Raw genomic sequence first — 16,991 nt, 5'->3', positions numbered from 1 at the left:
CCCGGCGCTGATAGGGCGGATGGCGCCCAGGGACGGCTGTGATTGACGCTGGGCTGGAGCTGGGTCCGGGGGTACTGTAGTTGGGGAGCGCGAGTGCCCAGGAGGGAGGGGGCAGCCAAAGAGGGCGGTGTCGGCGCCTGGTCGGGCCTGAGGAGCGCGTCCCCGGGGTAGGTGAGTGTCGGGTTCTGCCGCGCCCGCTCGCCCTTCTTTCGTCCCGCCGCCCCTGGGCCGCACCTCGCCGCCTAACCTGGCGCGACCGCGGCCAGCCCGTAGCTGTGCGTCTGTATGCGCGTTTGGACGGGCAGGTGGGCTGGGTGAGGATCCGCGTGTCCCGGGCCACACTGCCACCACCGCCCGTTGCGTTCCCTCACAGCATCAGCAGCGGCGGCGGCGACCCTCCCGTGTGGGGAGAGCGGGGCGCGGTGCCCGGTGCCGCCAGCAGTGTGGATGTCTGCCCGAGTGAAAGGAGCGTAAATGGGCCATACGGTCCCGGGCGGCTTTGTGTGCGCTGCCTTGTCAGGGCTCTTGCCAGGTGCAGCGATCCCACCTCCGAATTCTATGAATGGGCTTCTTTCTTGGAGTTGCATGCCTTGCTGCGACCTGGGTAGTATCGAGGGAGCTGCCTACAATTAACTCTCTGTTTTCTTTTCTTGACAGTTTTGTGGCTGCTGTTTCACTCGCCAGAGCCAAAGCTTTGTTAAGGTTATAACTCTACCGATCTTGAAGTTTCCACAGAAGCAGTGCTGATCGTGTTAGCTTGCTGTCTGTGCTGCTGAGATAATGTAGCGGAAATGATAGCTGAGCCCAACACAGCCAGTAATCTTTCCAGCCAAAAGTAAGACCTGGCACAGGTTGCCTGCAAAATCTGTTGGTAAATCAGAGCACTGTCTCTTGAATGTGTGCCCTGCAGATACTCGGACAGTCTGCAATGTGTCATTTTGCGTGGGAGGGGAAAAAGAAAAGGATTTGCTATACTCTACATCTGATTCCTAATGTCTTCCTTTTGTTCAATTTTATGTATTATTTAGCATCTTTTAGTATAGTGTTTTAGGCTGATTGCCATGGACCTTGGCCTTCCAAGCTTATTGTGCCTGAATTCACTGCAGTGCAAGTCAACTTACTGTGATGGGCAGATTCACAGGCAGTACATGTGTTCACTTCAGTGGTGAAACTGGGCATGATGAGAGGGAAGAGTGCTGAGTAATCTGTAGTCTCCCTGTTGGTGCTGAGAGGTACATGGCTTCTCTATAGCTGTCTTTTATCAAGTCTTCCCCATTTCATAATGTATATTTTCAGTCATCAGTTGAAATGATCTGTAAAACAAATGTTTTCATATTATTGTTTACAGAAGGGTATTTGGAAGTAGAAAGAGCATATACTAACAAATAAATGGTAAAATGTTTGATTATATCTTATCTGGCTTTAAAGAGTAAAGCTTCTTAGATGTCTGGTGTTGCATGCATTGGACTCACTGCAGGTGATCTTGTCACCTTATAAGTAAACCTGATCCAGGTCTTTTGCTTTGTTAAACCCTAATGAAAGCTGAGACATATATTTCTTGTAGTCTATGATGATGATTAATATAGCTTGCAATATGTCCTTTCCAGGATGTTTATGGGAAACCAGCCTCTTTGTTTCAGAACTATCAGGAAGGTACCTGGCAGTTGTGCAGCTGAGTTTCTATATTGCTTCTAACAGACGAAGCAGATGTATAAGTTAAAAAATCTATAGGTAGAATTCTTTAACTAATGTAGATTAACATGTTCCTTTTACACAGCTAAAGGAATGTCATGTCTTTGGAGAGATAGCTTTTCTTTTAAGTGTGAGTCAGAATCTGCTCCAAATGTTTGTCTTGATAAGAAAATTGAATTCAGAAATTCTCATAATAGTGTTGTGTTTGGGGACTAGACAAAGGACTAAGTGTCCTTCCTACCTGAAGTGTTTTTATTTCATCAGTAATACTTCAAGTGCTAGTGAAAGGAACATACTGTGGCAGGAATGCAAAGTAGGAACTAGTCTATGAGCTGTGCATTACAGGATATAAAGGTGAAAATCAGGATGAGATAGGAATGGAATTCTACCTATGCTTTCTTACTGATTGCTGATGGAAAAAAGTAAATGGCTGAGAACTGTTTCTTGCCATTGCATGAGGCAGTAAATGTAGGTGTGCAAAAATGCTCAGTATGGTGCAGACTAACATAGGGGGGCAAAGACAATTCCAAAAATGCCAGTTCAGTATTTGTCAAACCTACTGTTGCACTCCTGTAGCTGAACAGATGGTAAATGAAGCTGTTGAATAAGGATTGATGAAGAAGTGTTCACATGTCATCCTCAGACAGGTACCATGGTTCCTGTTGTGCTGAAGAACTTAAGAGGTCGTTTAATTCTTTTTACAATTTCTTCAACAGAAACTTAGCTGTGCAAATAAAAACTCCATTAAAATATCTCATTTAATTTCTAAGCAGTTTCATGGGGTTCAGTTCCTAGTTCCTAAAAATGTTTTAAGTATCTGCTTTATGAATAACCTTACTGGAAACATCGCTATTAAAAGGAGCTGGGGGGTGGTAAAACAAAACAAAGAGAAGCCGTAAACTGGAACAAAACAGACAAACATATAACCCCCAAAACTCAGGCATGACTATGGATAGTATCTGGATTTAAAAAAAACACCCTCTGTCTTTATGTAGGTTGTCTGCAATAGCCCAGTGCTTCCCATGGCATTGCTTTGTGCTGTGGTGTGCTAATAACCAAAACAATTCAGAAGCTAAATGGCTTTTTAATATTAGTATTTAGTGCTTAGTTACATTTGTTGATTGTTTAAGACAATGTTTAGTGCATATATGAAAGTTACTCTAACTGTTTTCATCAGAGAGATGCTGTTTTAGGAAGCTGTGGATCAGTGGCCTCATTCTTGGAGGTTTTGCTCAGCTTTGGTAAGCATGCTGTTCATTATACCAGGCATTCACTTTGTTAAGCATCTTTTACTACAGGCACATTTTGCCTGGCATAAACTGAGAAAGTAGATAGTCCAGGGTCTGTAGGTACCATCTGTAGTGCCATCTTTCAGGATGTTCTTGGGAAAGAGGTGCATGAGTTAAAGCTTCAAAGAAGTATATTCTGGACAGAGATACTAATAGTACATGATCAGACAAGTGCTTGACTGAATTGTCCTGCAGCAGTTCTGATTTTTGTTATTTAAATGTGTTAATTGAGCTTGGACTCAATTTTTTCTGTAACCAAATGAAATGCATTCATTTTCATTATGGCATGGACTAAGTTGCTGAATAATATATGCAAACAGTTCAGGAAGATTGAAAGTGTTTTGAGCATTGTGTTGAGGCATAAGACAGAAACACGTAACACATGTTACCACAATGTTGGCTGGCATCTGAGTTGTAGTTTTGGTGAAATTGCAAGTAAGAACTTGCTAGTACAGTCCCATAATGTTGCATTCTGCTTTGAAATCAGGAGTGAAATGATTAATCACATAGTATAAGTAGCTCCCTGACAAACTTGTTTGGATTCTTTTTGTTTATTTGTGATCTGTAGAAGAAACTGGGAAGAGCTAGCTGGCATCAGAAAAGCAGTACATATTGCTTGTCTGTTGCTGCTTATTTTTCTCAACTGGAAAGTCTCTGGCTTGAAGTCCAGATGGAGAGCAGTGACAAGTGGTGTCCCCTCAGGGGTCTGTACTGGGATCTGTGCTATTTAATATTTGTATCAATGATATAGACAGTGGGATCGAATGCACCATCAGCAAGATTGCAGATGACACCAAGCTGAGTGGTGGTGTTGATACATCAGAGGGACCTGGTCAAACTGGAGAGGTGGGCCCAGGTGAACCTCATGAGGTTCAACAAGAGCAAGTGCAGGGTTCTGCACCTGGGCCAGAACAGTGCTCCCTATCAGTACAGATGAGGGCATGAGGTGATAGAAAGCAGCCCTGTGGAAAAAGACTTGGGGGTGCTGATGGACAAGAAGCTGTGCATGAGCAGACTGTGCACTTGCAGCCCAGAAAGCAAATCACATCGTGGGCTGCTATCTCAATCCACTTTTTGACAACCTTAACTCCTTATAGCTGTATCAAAAGATTTGTTGTCAGCAGATCCAGAGAGGTTATTCTGCCACTTTGCTCCATTGAGACTTCCCCTGGAGTACTGTGTACAGGGCTAGAGCCCTCAATATAGGAAGGACATGGACCTGATAGAGCTGGTCTGGAGGAGTGCCACAAAAAATGATCAGGGGGTTGGAGCACCTCTGCTGTGAAGGCAGTCTGAGGGAGCTGGGATTGTTCAGCCTGGAGAAGGGGAGGCTCTGGGGAGACCTATTAGTGGCCTTCCAGTACCTCAAGGGGGTCTACAAGAAGGATGGAGAGAGGCTGTAGTGACAGGAGGAGGGGCAATGGCTTCAAACTAGAGAAAAGCTGATTTAGATTGGATGTTAGGAACAGGCTTTTTACTACGAGGGTGGTGGAACACTGAACCTGTTGCCCAGGGAGGTGATTTGGGCCCTATCCCTGGAGATATTCAAAGTGGGGCTTGACAGGGCTCAGCCTGACCTAATTGAGGATGCCCCAGCTTGCTGCAGAGGGGGTAGCTGACCTTCAGTGTTCCCTTCCAACCCAGACCATTCTATGATCCTGTGGTGGTTTGGCCCTGGCCTGGAGGCCAGATGCCTACCAAAGCTGCTCTATCACTCCCCCTCTTAAGTGGACAGCGGGAGAGGGGAAAAATATAACAGAAGCCGGTATAAGATAGGAGCAATTTTAATAGCACTAATAAGCAAACAGCAATAGACTGTGTGGAAGCAAAAAGCAGAGTGAGAGCTGTTAGTCTGTACTTCCCATCAGCAGGATGATGGTCAGCCTCGGGAAGCAGGGCTCTCTAAGCTTGGTGGTTACTTGGGAGAATAGACGCCATGGACAAATCCCCCCACTTCATTCTTATATCTGAGCTGATGTCATACGGTATGGAATACCTCTTTGGACAGTCTGAGTCAGCTGGCTCAGTGTGACAGTTTTAGGCTGTATCATAGTATCACAGTGTCACTAAGGTTGGAAGAGACCTCAAAGATCATTGAGTCCAACCTGTCACCACAGACCTCATGACTAGACCATGGCACCAAGTGCCATGTCCAATCCCCTCTTGAACACCTCCAGGGACGGTGACACCACCACTTCCCTGGGCAGCACATTCCAATGACAAATGACTCGCTCAGTGAAGAACTTTCTCCTCACCTCGAGTCTAAACCTACCCTGGCACAGCTTGAGACTGTGTCCCCTTGTTCTGGTGCTGGTTGCCTGAGAGAAGAGACCAATCCTTTCCTGGCTACAACCACCTTTCAGGTAGTTGTAGAAGGCAATGAGGTCACCCCTGAGCCTCCTCTTCTCCAGGCTAAACAATCCCAGCTCCCTCAGCCTCTCCTCATAGGGCTTGTGCTCAAGGCCTCTCACCAGCCTTGTTGCCCTTCTCTGGACACATTCAAGTGTCTCGATGTCCTTCTTAAACTGAGGCGCTCATCCTTTAAGAAAGGTCAGCAACTGAAACTCTCTAGCTGAATGTTTTGATGAAAAAGGAAAACAAAGATAATTCTAAACGAATTTCATCGGTAGATCAGTAGGAATGTAACCACACTCAGCCATGTCCACTCCCAAGATCTTGCCCACCCCTCAATGTACTCTTGGGGCAGGGAAATGTTGAAAGGACACAGCCTGGATACTTACTCAACAGTACCCAAAACACTGCTGTGTTATCAACTGCTGCTGCAAAACACAGCACTAGAAAGATGCTGTGAGGAGAATTAACTCCCGCTCATTCCAACCCAATACAGATTCTGTGGTGGTGCTTGAAATACTTACTCTCTGTGGCTCACAACTACAAATCAAAGAGGACATTTGAAAACTTCTGTAAGCTATTGCTTCTAGTATGTTGATTTGGTTGTGAGCTATAGTTCACCTCTCATTTTTCTATAGCATGCAGAATTCTAGACAACTGATCTAAGGGTTAATTTATCCTAAATTATTTTCTTGGCTTCCATCTGTGAAACACTGTGGCACATTTTTAACTTTTCTATGGCAAGACATTCACTGAGTTTAACTTTACTCTGTAGGGAAGTTAAACATTTGCATAAATGTGCTGAGAAATTTCTTCAATTTTTATAGAATTTTATATATTTTCTATAGCATTTCTATAGGAGTCACATTGCTTATGGTGAAGTGTCCCAGCTGATAAAAATAAAGAGATGTGTCTGAATAAAAACTTCTTCTCTTACTAAGGAAATAACATCAGGACTGTGGTCTTGCAGTTAATGCTATTCAGCCTCAAGATTTGCTTTGCAGAGCAAAATGTCTGACTGAAAGTGTTGGGAAGAAGAATGACAATAGTGCCTATCTGTCATTGATAAACCTAGCTGAGGTTGGTCTGGCTCTGCATCCGCAGTACAGTTTATTCTCCATCTGGATTCTCCAACACTGGGTAATGGAGAGCTGTCTATATCTGGCAGTGTAATACACTTTTTTTAATTTGTAAAGTGGTCAGTTGTGTTAGTACACTTGTTGAAGCAGTCTCATGAAAATGATAGTAACTGTATACTCTCATATTTGCTTTCTTTTTATGCCTTCTTATAGTACAAGTCAACTGACTTCATGTCCTGGCCACCGTAGTTTAAAAGGAGGCTAGAGCAGCCAACCTCCAGTACTGGACCTGCTGCACAAGTGGGATCCAGCTCATCCGCTTTAACATGACCTCTGGCAAAGCATATTGTTAGCATTTGGAATGATGAAAAGTGGCATGGTTTCATTGCAGATAAATGTATGGCTTCAGACATTCCAGAAGGTGCATCTCTATTTATAAAATTACTCCTCCATCAAATAAGCAAATGAGATGTTTTTTTGTGTGTCATTTTTCTACAGCATGTTTTAATAGACAAAGTGAAACAATTTCTTCTTCTTATGTTAAATTGTAGCCTCGTCAAATGTTGCTATTTTGTTTTGTGTAGAGCACCCATGGGGTGAATGCATACTTGGGCTATTGATTCATGATATAAAGCTCTTAAGTCAACAAAGGCAGCCTTAAGTCAACATCAGCTTTCTGTTTCATTTACTTACTTTCTTCTGTCTTGATATCCTTGCTAGTTTTGCTAGTTTTCTAATTACACATATATATATCTTTATTTTTTTTACAGGAAAGCAAATAATTTGAAAATGGCCCCAGATTTCTGTTGTACTTTTAAAGTTAGATGTTTGGTTTTCAGTAACAAAATGATGATGAAACTTCTGAATGATTAATATATTAAAATACATATATATGCTTTTATTGTCTTTGATTACTTGTACAGAAATGTGTAGTTCTGTGTTCTCCCTGCTAACCCCTTCAACATGTTTGTTATGCTTCAGAGAGAATGCTGTCAATGATGAGACTGTACCTGAGTCTGCTGTGCAGAATGGCAGCTGTGTGAGAAATGGCAACCTGAAAACACCAGTAAGTGGAGGTTCTTCCTTTTTTTCCCCCCTTTTTAAATGGAATTTATTTTCTGTCTCGTACAACTACAAAATTGAGTATTGCATAAAACAGTCACAATGCAGTGCCTCTAAAAATCAAGTCACTGCATACATCTTCACCCCCAAATTGTGTTGTCAACACAGCCTTAATGCTGGCTTTTGAGCAGCCACACAGAATCACAAAATGTTAGGGGCTGGAGGGGCCCTCGAGAGATCATGTAGTCCAACTCCCCTGCCAGAGCAGGATCACTTATATCAGATCACACAGGAATGCATCCAGGCGGGTTTGGAATATCTCCAGAGAGGGAGATTCCACAACCCCCCTGGGCAGCCTGTTCCACTGTACCATTGCCCTCACAGTGAAAAAAAAGTCGTCCTCATGTTTACATGGAGCTTCCTATGCCTCAACTTCCACCCATTGCCCCTTATCCTGTCATTGGGCATCACTGAGAAGAGCCTGACTCCATTCTCTTGGCACTCACTCTTTACATCTTTACAAACATTAATGAGGTCACTTCTCAGTCTCCTTTTCTGCAAGCTAAATAGCCCCACCTCTTTTTGCTTCAGTGTGTTTTTCCTTAGCTGTGGGTTGTATGCAGCTGATGTTAATTTGCAGGTTTGTGTGTTTACCCTGTGAGTGGAAAGGTGTAGAAGAGCTGCTGTGATTCCTGGCTGTTCTTCAGAAATTACAGCTGCCACTGAAAAGTGCCTCCAGGGTAGTATACATTTGTTCAGAAGCTTCTTTACTGTTACACTTTGCTATGCTTACTAGGCATTGCTGAGAAAAAACTCAAACCACTAAATCGTTTCTTTCATCCCCTTCTAACAAGGTCATGTTTGATAAGGCTTTATCAGTGTCCTTGAAGTTGAAAAGTTAACACTCTGGGAAATCATTGCAGTGAGAGTAAAATAAACTTGTTGTTAGGAGAGAATTCATTTATTTGTGGATTGCTGTTACATGTTGTGTTTTCTTTGCTTGATTCATTTCAGAGAGAGAAAGGGAAGGTCCAAGAACAGTGTGAGAACGTAAGGAGAAGTTCTTCCAGTAGCAGAAGAGCCAGCCGGCTTCAGAATGCAGAAGTGGTCGAGGCAGTTACGTTGTTTGAAGTGGTTAGCATGGGGAAGCGGGCCATGCAGGTATTTCTAGCTCTGAGTTCTGAGAGTTGATGGAGGGAAGGTGGAGAAACAGTAGTCCTTTTAGTAACTTTACTCTGGAGCACTGAAGTTTTGTTCTGTTTTGCCACAGGTGGGGAAGAAAAGCGCTTGATTGGGAAACTTTTATAAGCATGGCTCTTGAGGAGAATGCACCTTCAAGAATTAGTCAATATGTAGCTGGCAGATGCTTAAATAAAGGAGGAAGGAAATATGTACCTAAACCTGCCTTCCTAAGCCAACATCTGAGTGCATTAAAAGAGAATTGTTTTGTAAAAATACAGAAAAGATTGCATTAGTGGAAAATTGTGGCTGGTCAAGCTTCTGAAAATCAGGCTGGGTTTTTGTTTGTTTGTGGTGGGTTTTTTATTTAAATTTGTGGTTTTTTTCCCCCTGTGAGTTTGCATTTTGGTATTTGACTTCCCCTCCAATGTAGTTTGACAACAATTTGCCTAATAGTCAGGTTCCCTGTGCCCCTATGTAGTTAGCAGCTTTCTTCAATGTCAACATGTGTATAACACTATGTTTCCACACGTGTATGAAGGATTAAAATCTGTATCCCAGATTTTTATATGTGGGGTTTGAGACCTTAGTTTTTCCAAGATGTTTATGTGGATGAATTTTTGCCAAGCTACAGCTGCATTAACTGCAGTAGAACTCCTTGAAGGGCTCAGCTTCTGCTGTGCAAAGCATGATACGAAGGGGTTGGAAAAGCAGCTGCTTGAGTCCAGACTGCTGCTGCTGGAATTCATTAGACGTGTGGCACTACAGGTGGGTCTAAGCCTGCTTGTCCCAGCAGGCCTGTGTCACATGCAGGCTGTAGGCTGTACTGCCTTAGAAATGAAGTTTGGAGTTTTTTTATTAAGCTGGAGTGTAGTACATGAACTCTCATCCTTCTGTGCAAACTGGGTGCTAGGGAAGATTTAATATTATATTAATTATTAGATAGTGCAGAGTTTGAATATGGGTGGGTTTTGGTTTTCTAAATGAAACTATTACCTCAGTGCTGGCAAGAAATCAGGAAGACAAGGATAAGTTTTGGTTTTTTGTATATGAAATCTATTGAAGCTGTGGTTATTTTCCCTGTTAACAGGGAGCAAAGCATTTGTGGATGGCAATACTGCCTAGAGCAGTACTTATGAATGAGTAGTTCAAGGATTCATTTTGCCCTAGAAGGAGTCTTTTTGCATGTACAAAATGGTGTGGAGTTAATTCTCCTTTTTATAATTTAACACAGATGCAACATTACTTTGTGTCTTTTTTTAATGGATGTCCTCAGTGTGAGGAGTGCAGCATTGCCATGTTCAGCTCCCCACTAATGTGTTTCTTTAATCTGTTTTAGTCTGTAGTAGATGACTGGGTTGAAGCTTATAAACAAGACAGGAATGTGGCACTTCTAGATCTAATCAACTTCTTCATTCAGTGCTCAGGCTGTCAAGGTAATTTACCCTCTTAGTAGCCCTTTCCATTGTCTGTGTGTGAGAGTAGTCTGGAGTGTGCTTTCTAAAATGGAGTTTTTCTCTCCAGTAAATCATGTACTTATAATCTATACCCTCCTGTTCAGACAAATTCCAGATGAGCACCACTAATAGTAAAGAATGTTGCTGGTTAAATTCTTTGGCTCTTTGCAGCATACCAACTCCCAGAGCTGTATCTGAACATGGTTTCCAAGGTCAGGTTTCTGAAGTGGCATGTCCCATTGCTTTACAGACTCCCCAGATAGGGAAGATGGTTTTGATAACTGGTCTCATTAAAATCCATTGTTTCAGTTGCACTTGTTTTGTAATTTCCTGGTATCTTCTGTTTTGCTAGTATATTTGTTTGAAAATAAACAGCTGGTTGTGGCAGTTTATGCTGGGTGCCTCCTGTTACTGCCACATAAGCTACACCTCCGCTGTCCAGAGGGTCCAACCCAGCAGGTGGACACAGGAAGTAGCTTATTTCATACCCATAATATTCTGCACCCTAAAAATCCATCTGCAAAGTCATTTTCTTCTTCTTTCTTCCCTTTCTGCTCCTGTGGAGTTGCTGCCTATCGGGTAATGGTGGGGGAGTAATCTCAAGGCCTCTTAGGCCTGGCTAGGCCTAATGCCAGGAGAAAGCAGGGGACAATCTCAGACCTGGCCAGCCTGAGACTAACCTAGCAGTCGCGGGGGGGGAGGAGGGGGGAGGAGGAGAGGGAGGGGAGGGGCAAGAAAGAGCCTTGGGGGTTTTGGGTACACCCTCAGGTGGGGAAAAGCAAAGTGTTGGGAGTTTTTTGGGTGTGCTATAAGGGACTCTGTACACTTTGGGAGTCTTTTGTTGCTATGCTTGTAGCTTCTGTAAAACACTACTTTCCATTTAAACTTTCCATCACTTTCAATCTATTTGTGTGAGTGTCATTCTTTTGCCCCTCTCAGGCAAAAGCTCCCTGCTTTGGTGGCTGGAAAAGCCATCTCTTGCCTCCTTTTGGTTACTGTTTCATAACAGAGAATGAAACAGTGACTTCTGGGGACAGTCTACTAGCAAAATACTTCAGGATTGCAAGTAGGAGTTTTAGGAAGACTATTCTGTTAGTTTGAAACTTAGTGGTGTATTTAAACAGCTAGAATGTACCTTTTATACTTCACATGTTTTTTCCAGGTCTTTGACAAATATGCCTTGTCTTATGGGAAATGCTTTGAGGCCTTTGACTAGCCATAGGCAAAAATTGTAGTAAATCCTTGAAGTAAATCAATGGACAGAGAAAATGGCCATGCCAGACAGCACAGGGCAGATTTCTCTAACAGGAATTTCTGTTTTGGTTCATCTGTATTTTCTACTACAAATGAATCTGTGTGTCTCCCTGTATATAGGTAGCCTGTACCAGTGTAAACAGAAATAAAACAGAGTCCCCACTCCTTGGTGTTTCTAAATTTAAAATGAAGTCCTTACTGTGATTTGGACTGGATGAATATAATAGGGTTGTTGGTAATTCTTCTTGTCAAAACATTACTTTTCTAGGCATGGTAACGGCAGAGATGTTTCAGAGTTTACACAAGAAGGATGTCATGCGAAAAATGACAGAGACTTTTGATGAGGTAGGCACAGCTTTGAATTTGCATGCCTTTTGTATATAAACAGTAGGCTCTACCTTAATAGCTAACCTGAAGAGAGCTCCTGCTGCTTATCAGGAACTGTGTCCTGTTTCCTTAATTTAGGAAAATAGTCCCTTGGGGTTTTTTTTCCCTTTTTTTTTCCTCCCACAACTGAGAAATTTGGTGTTGTAATGACTCAGCAGCAGCAGGATTTTATTTTTAAGTCACTTCAGACTTTCAGAGTTCTATTAGGGTTATCTAACTGCAGTCTTCCTGTGTCTGGACTTCTCTTAGGAGTTGTTTTAACAGTGACTTTATAAAGGTTATAATTGCTGCTGGCAAACAGTTCCTTTGGTATTTGCTTCATAGGTCCTTTAAAAAATACCATTGTCTGTTACACAGAGAGAGTGATTGTCCATTGGAATGGGCTGCCTGAGGAGGTGGTGGAGTCACCATCACTGGAGGTGTTCAGGAGGAGACTTGCTGGGGTGCTTGGTTCATGGTTTAGTTGATTGGGTGGTGTTGGATGATAGGTTGGACACGATGATCTTGAAGGTCTCTTCCAACCTGGTTTGTCCTATCCTATCCTATCCTATCCTATCCTATCCTATCCTATCCTATCCTATCCTATCCTATCCTATCCTATCCTATCCTATCCTATCCTACCCTACCCTACCCTACCCTACCCTATCCTACCCTATCCTATCCTATCCTATCCTACTGGCGAGCTAATTTAATGATACTTTTTAGATGATATTTGTATTTGGGTATTGTCCTTTTTGTTTTACTGTGAGCTTTCATAACTGTATTATGTCATATGAAAGATGAGATTTCTCATTTGTAGGTAATTCTCAATGCAATTGTGAATATCTACTTTCTTGGGGATTGTTTAAAAAAGTGCAGTTTTACAATACCGTTTCTCTGCTTCTTGACTGATTATGCCAACATCAAACTTTCTGCATTACTCTCGTGACTGTTTCTGCACCTTTTTTCTGTATTTGCCACCTCTGAATTGATTTGTAAAGCAGCAGCCATCAGCCCTATTTAATTGAGTGTCTCTCAAAGACCAGCTGCTGTAGGAATTCCCACAGAGGATGAATTCGCCAAGTGTTTTTCTTCATTTTAGAAGTGTAGTAGTGCTTGGGCTAATTTTTTGACAGAAATGATCAGATATGTGTCTGGCCATATGAACTAGTAGTCTGTCACTTCTTTCCCAACTCAATAAGCCCTGAAGAGCACTCATAGGATAAGTACTCTGGAAGTTACAAAAATGTGATTATTGTTATCATCAGCCTGCATGTGTTACAGCTCTGTAACCTTTTAATCTGTCCTGGTGGGCAAAAAGGTATGTTCTGCAGTTGCTTTAGAAGGTGTATTCTGCATGCTGTAAAAACAAAGTAACTGTCTTTTGGGGGCAGTATTTTGGTGTGCTGTTATTATGAAGCATTTTATTGATGAATGGAAACAGCAGTCTCTGTGTTACATACTCAGTGTCTTTCTCTCCCCATTTAATTCTAAATTTAGTGGATTCTGAAATTCTGTGTTTTTAAAATAAGCTGAATCAAAAAAACCTTCTAAAATTATTATACAGAATAAAGTATTTTTTAAAGACAGCATCTGTCAACTTGTTTGATATGTTATGACTAGTATTAACCATTTTTATGTTAACTGCAGTTATTAGGTGGTTTAAAAAATGTTTGAGGATTAAACTAACTTCTGTTGAAGCAAAACTATGGTAAGAGCAGGAGCAAAGTAGTTTGTTGTTTTCAAGTGAGTTGTTTCCTCTATCTCATGTTTTTCATAAATAGCATGGAAATGCAGTTCAGTGATAAAGCTGGTTGAGAAGTAGTGCCAAATAGAGGCTGTTGTCATGCAAGCTGGTGAAGTGTGAGCTAGTTAAGTGGACAGTGAGGTGAACTGAAAACTGGATGAGCTGCTGGGCTCACAGAGTAGTGATCAGTGGCACAAAGTCTAGTTGGAGGCTAGACACTAGTGGTGTACACCAGAGTTTGATATTTGGGCCAATACTATTTAACACCTTTAATAACAACCAATAGGACAATAGGTATACTAATAGGACAGGGTATACTAATAGCAAATTTGCAGATGATTCAAAACCAAGAGGAGTAGCTGCTAGACCAGGCTGTTGTTCACCAGGTGGTTGTTCTGTTGTTCAAGGGGACCTGAAGAGCAGATAGATAGATGAGGGGGGAGGTGGGACTTCAGCAAGGGTTTTGACACTGTCTCCCATGGAACCCTTGCAGCCAAACTTAAGTATGGATTGGATGATTGGGCAGTGAGATGGATTTGAAACTGGTTGAAGGACAGGGTTGATACTGGGTCCAGCCCTGTACAATATATTCATCAATGATCGCAGCAAATGTACTGATAATACCAATCCGGGAGGAGTGGCTGACATGCCAGAAGGCTGCACTGCCATCCAGCATGACCTGGACAGGCTGGAGAGCTGGGCATGGAGAAATCAAATTAAATCCATTAAGGGCAAGTGTAAAGAACTGTATCTGGGGAAGAACAAGCCCATGGATTGCTACAAACTGGGGGTTGATATGTTGGAGAGCAGCTCTGGAGAAGAAGACCAGATGGACAATGGGATGACCATGAGACAGCAATGTGCCCTTGTGGCCAAGAAGGCAAATGGCATTCTGGGGTGAATCAAGAAGAGGTTGAGGGAGGTTATCCTCCCGCTCTGCTTTGCCCTAGTAATGCCACATCTGGAATACTGTGTCCATTTCTGGGGTCCCTGGTTTGAGAAGGACAGAGACGTGCTGGGGAGGGAGTAGAAAAGGCCTGCAAAGATGATTAGAGGAATAGAACATCTTCCTCATGAGAAAAGACCAAGAGAATTTGGTCTTTTTAGTCTGGAAAAGTGATGACTGGGGCATAATCTCATAAGTGGTTATAAATTGTTAAAGGCTGGGTGTCAGGAGGATGGCACCTGTCTTTTTTCAGTGGCAGGTGGTGATGGGACAAGAGGTAAGGGGCACAAACTCAAACATAAGAAGTTCCATCTAAATATGAGGAGGAACGTCTTTAAAGGTGATGGAGCACTGGAACAGGCTGCCTCTTGGTGGTGGAGTCTCCATCTCTGGACACATTCAAAACCTGCCTGGACATGTTCTTGTGTAGCCTTCTTTAGGTGAACCTGGCTTGGCAGGGGGGTTGGACTTGATGATCTCCAGAGGTCCCTTCCAACCTCTACCATGCTGTAATTCTGTGAACAGACTGGAGAGTTGAGCAGAAGGGAACCTCATGAAGTTCTGCAACAGGAAATCCCATGAACCTTGGAAGGAATAACCTGCTACACTACTACCTTAGATGGGCAGTGAGCAGAAACTGAAGTGCATGAAATTTCACCTGAACACAAGAAACCTCTTTTACTATGAGGGTGGTCAAACAGTGAAACAGGTTGCCCAGAGGGATTGTGGAGTCTGCCATCTGTGAAGATATTACAAAGCTGATGGCACATAGTGTCTCCTGACACTGAGGGGACAGATAGGTTCTTTTAGGGATCCTTGGTAGAATAATGAAGGCACTAATTGTAGTTACAAGTCAAGATTTAGTAATAGGATGTTATGGTTGGTATAGCACAGGATTTCCACAAGTTTATTATAGAGTAATATGGAATTTGTTGTACAGCGTAGCTTTTCTCATCACCTGGACCCTCTGCAGTTCAGGTCAAATCTTAATGTGTGATTTGCTGTATCAATATAACAGTCATAATCTAGACTTGAAAATCATATAGAAGAATACAAATCACTGGGTCCTTGGAGGAAACAGATGATAGTGGAGGTATCCTTGCCACTTGTCCAAGTTCCCCATTTAGGCCTTGCAACCACATGATTTTATGGACAGTGTTCTGGGTGTTGTTCTGGGACAGTGTCACCGTAACCATCACCTTTGGGGTGGCTGGGTCCGTGGGGCCTTCAAGGCCAGTAGATAAGGGAGTAATCAGCTTGATGCCCAGGAACCTTGAGGTCAGCAGTTAGTGGAAGAAGAAATCTGTTTGGTTTGTCTGCTTGGTTCACAGGGCCTTCAGGGCCTGATAATGAGGGAAAGGAAATGGATATGTGACCTGCTTGGTCACAGAGAATGGCTGCTTGCTTCATCAGATGGTGTTAGTTATGCTAACCACATTACTAGGTGTTGGGGGACTGGTCCCACATGGTACTGGGCAGCTTGCTCTGTCCGACCTTGCTTGAGCAGGTGACATTTGGTTAAATGATCTTAAAGACAACTTCTCAATTGCAGTCCTTCTGTGATTCTGTGAAAGCTAGCGATGGAATTGGAAGCAGAGAATGGCTTTAATACAGTCATTGAGGCATATATATGTTTGTGGGCTGTAGTACTCACAGAATCAACTACGTTGGAAAAGACCTTTGAGATCAAGTCCAACCTATCACCCAATACCATCTAATCAACTAAACCATGGCACTAAGTGCCTCATCCAGTCTTTTTTTTTAAACACTTCCAGGGATGGTGACTCCACCACCTCCCTGGGCAGCCCATTCCACTGGCCAGTTACTCTCTCAGTGAAGAACTTTCTCCTCACCTTGAGCCTAAACTATCCCTGGTGCAGCTTGAGACTGTGTCCTCTTGTTCTGTCACTGGTTGCCTGGGAGAAGAGACCAACCCCCGCCTGGCTAACAACCTCCTTTCAGGTAGTTGCAGAGAGCAATAAGGTCTTCCCTGTGCCTTCTCTTCTCCAGGCTAAACAATCCCAGCTCCCTCAGCCTCTCCTCATAGGGCTTGTGCTCCAGACCCCTCACCAGCTCTGCTGCCCTTCTCTGGACACGTTTGAGCATCTCAACGTCTTTCTTGAATTGAGGGGCCCAGAACTGGACACAGTACTCAAGGTGTGGCCTAACCAGTGCTGAGTACAGGGGCACAATGACCTCCCTGCTTCTGATGGCCATGATGTTTCTGATACAAGCCAGGATGCCATTGGCCTTCTTGGCCACCTGGGCACACAGCTGTCTCATGTTCAGCCTCCTGTCAACCAGTACCCCCAGGTCCCTTTCTGCCTGGCTGCTCTCCAGCTACTCATCAGTGGAGACATAGGCTTGTCCTTCCCTCTTTCTTAGACTATTCTTCTTCTTGCTTCTAATTTTCTTCTTGTATTGGCGTGTGCTTGCTTGCAGCTTTATTCTTTTGCAGGTTTCATTCCCTTTCCCATTTTGTTGCTGAAATGTGTAGCAATGGAAGAGTTAAGTTTGATGCATAATGGTACAGCCAGATGGGGATAGAGATTATTGTGCCTCATCTAA

General features: G+C 43.1%; 1 protein-coding gene across 1 annotated transcript in view; it reads left to right on the top strand.

The window, feature by feature from the left end:
• The first annotated feature begins 53 nt into the window (after positions 1-53).
• The window catches only part of LOC104302139 (cohesin subunit SA-2), a 79,541-nt gene continuing 62,603 nt past the window's right edge, over positions 54-16,991 (top strand). Inside the window, exons 1-6 of the mRNA XM_054164528.1 lie at positions 54-171; positions 658-835; positions 7,394-7,478; positions 8,489-8,635; positions 9,993-10,089; positions 11,633-11,709. Of these exons, the coding sequence (XP_054020503.1) occupies positions 792-835; positions 7,394-7,478; positions 8,489-8,635; positions 9,993-10,089; positions 11,633-11,709 (450 nt within the window). The 5' untranslated portion in view covers positions 54-171; positions 658-791. The remainder of the gene's footprint in view (positions 172-657; positions 836-7,393; positions 7,479-8,488; positions 8,636-9,992; positions 10,090-11,632; positions 11,710-16,991) is intronic.

This window comes from Dryobates pubescens, chromosome 10 (assembly GCF_014839835.1).
Source record: "Dryobates pubescens isolate bDryPub1 chromosome 10, bDryPub1.pri, whole genome shotgun sequence".
Taxonomy (NCBI): domain Eukaryota; kingdom Metazoa; phylum Chordata; class Aves; order Piciformes; family Picidae; genus Dryobates; species Dryobates pubescens.
This window is presented reverse-complemented; position numbering and strand designations above follow the sequence as displayed.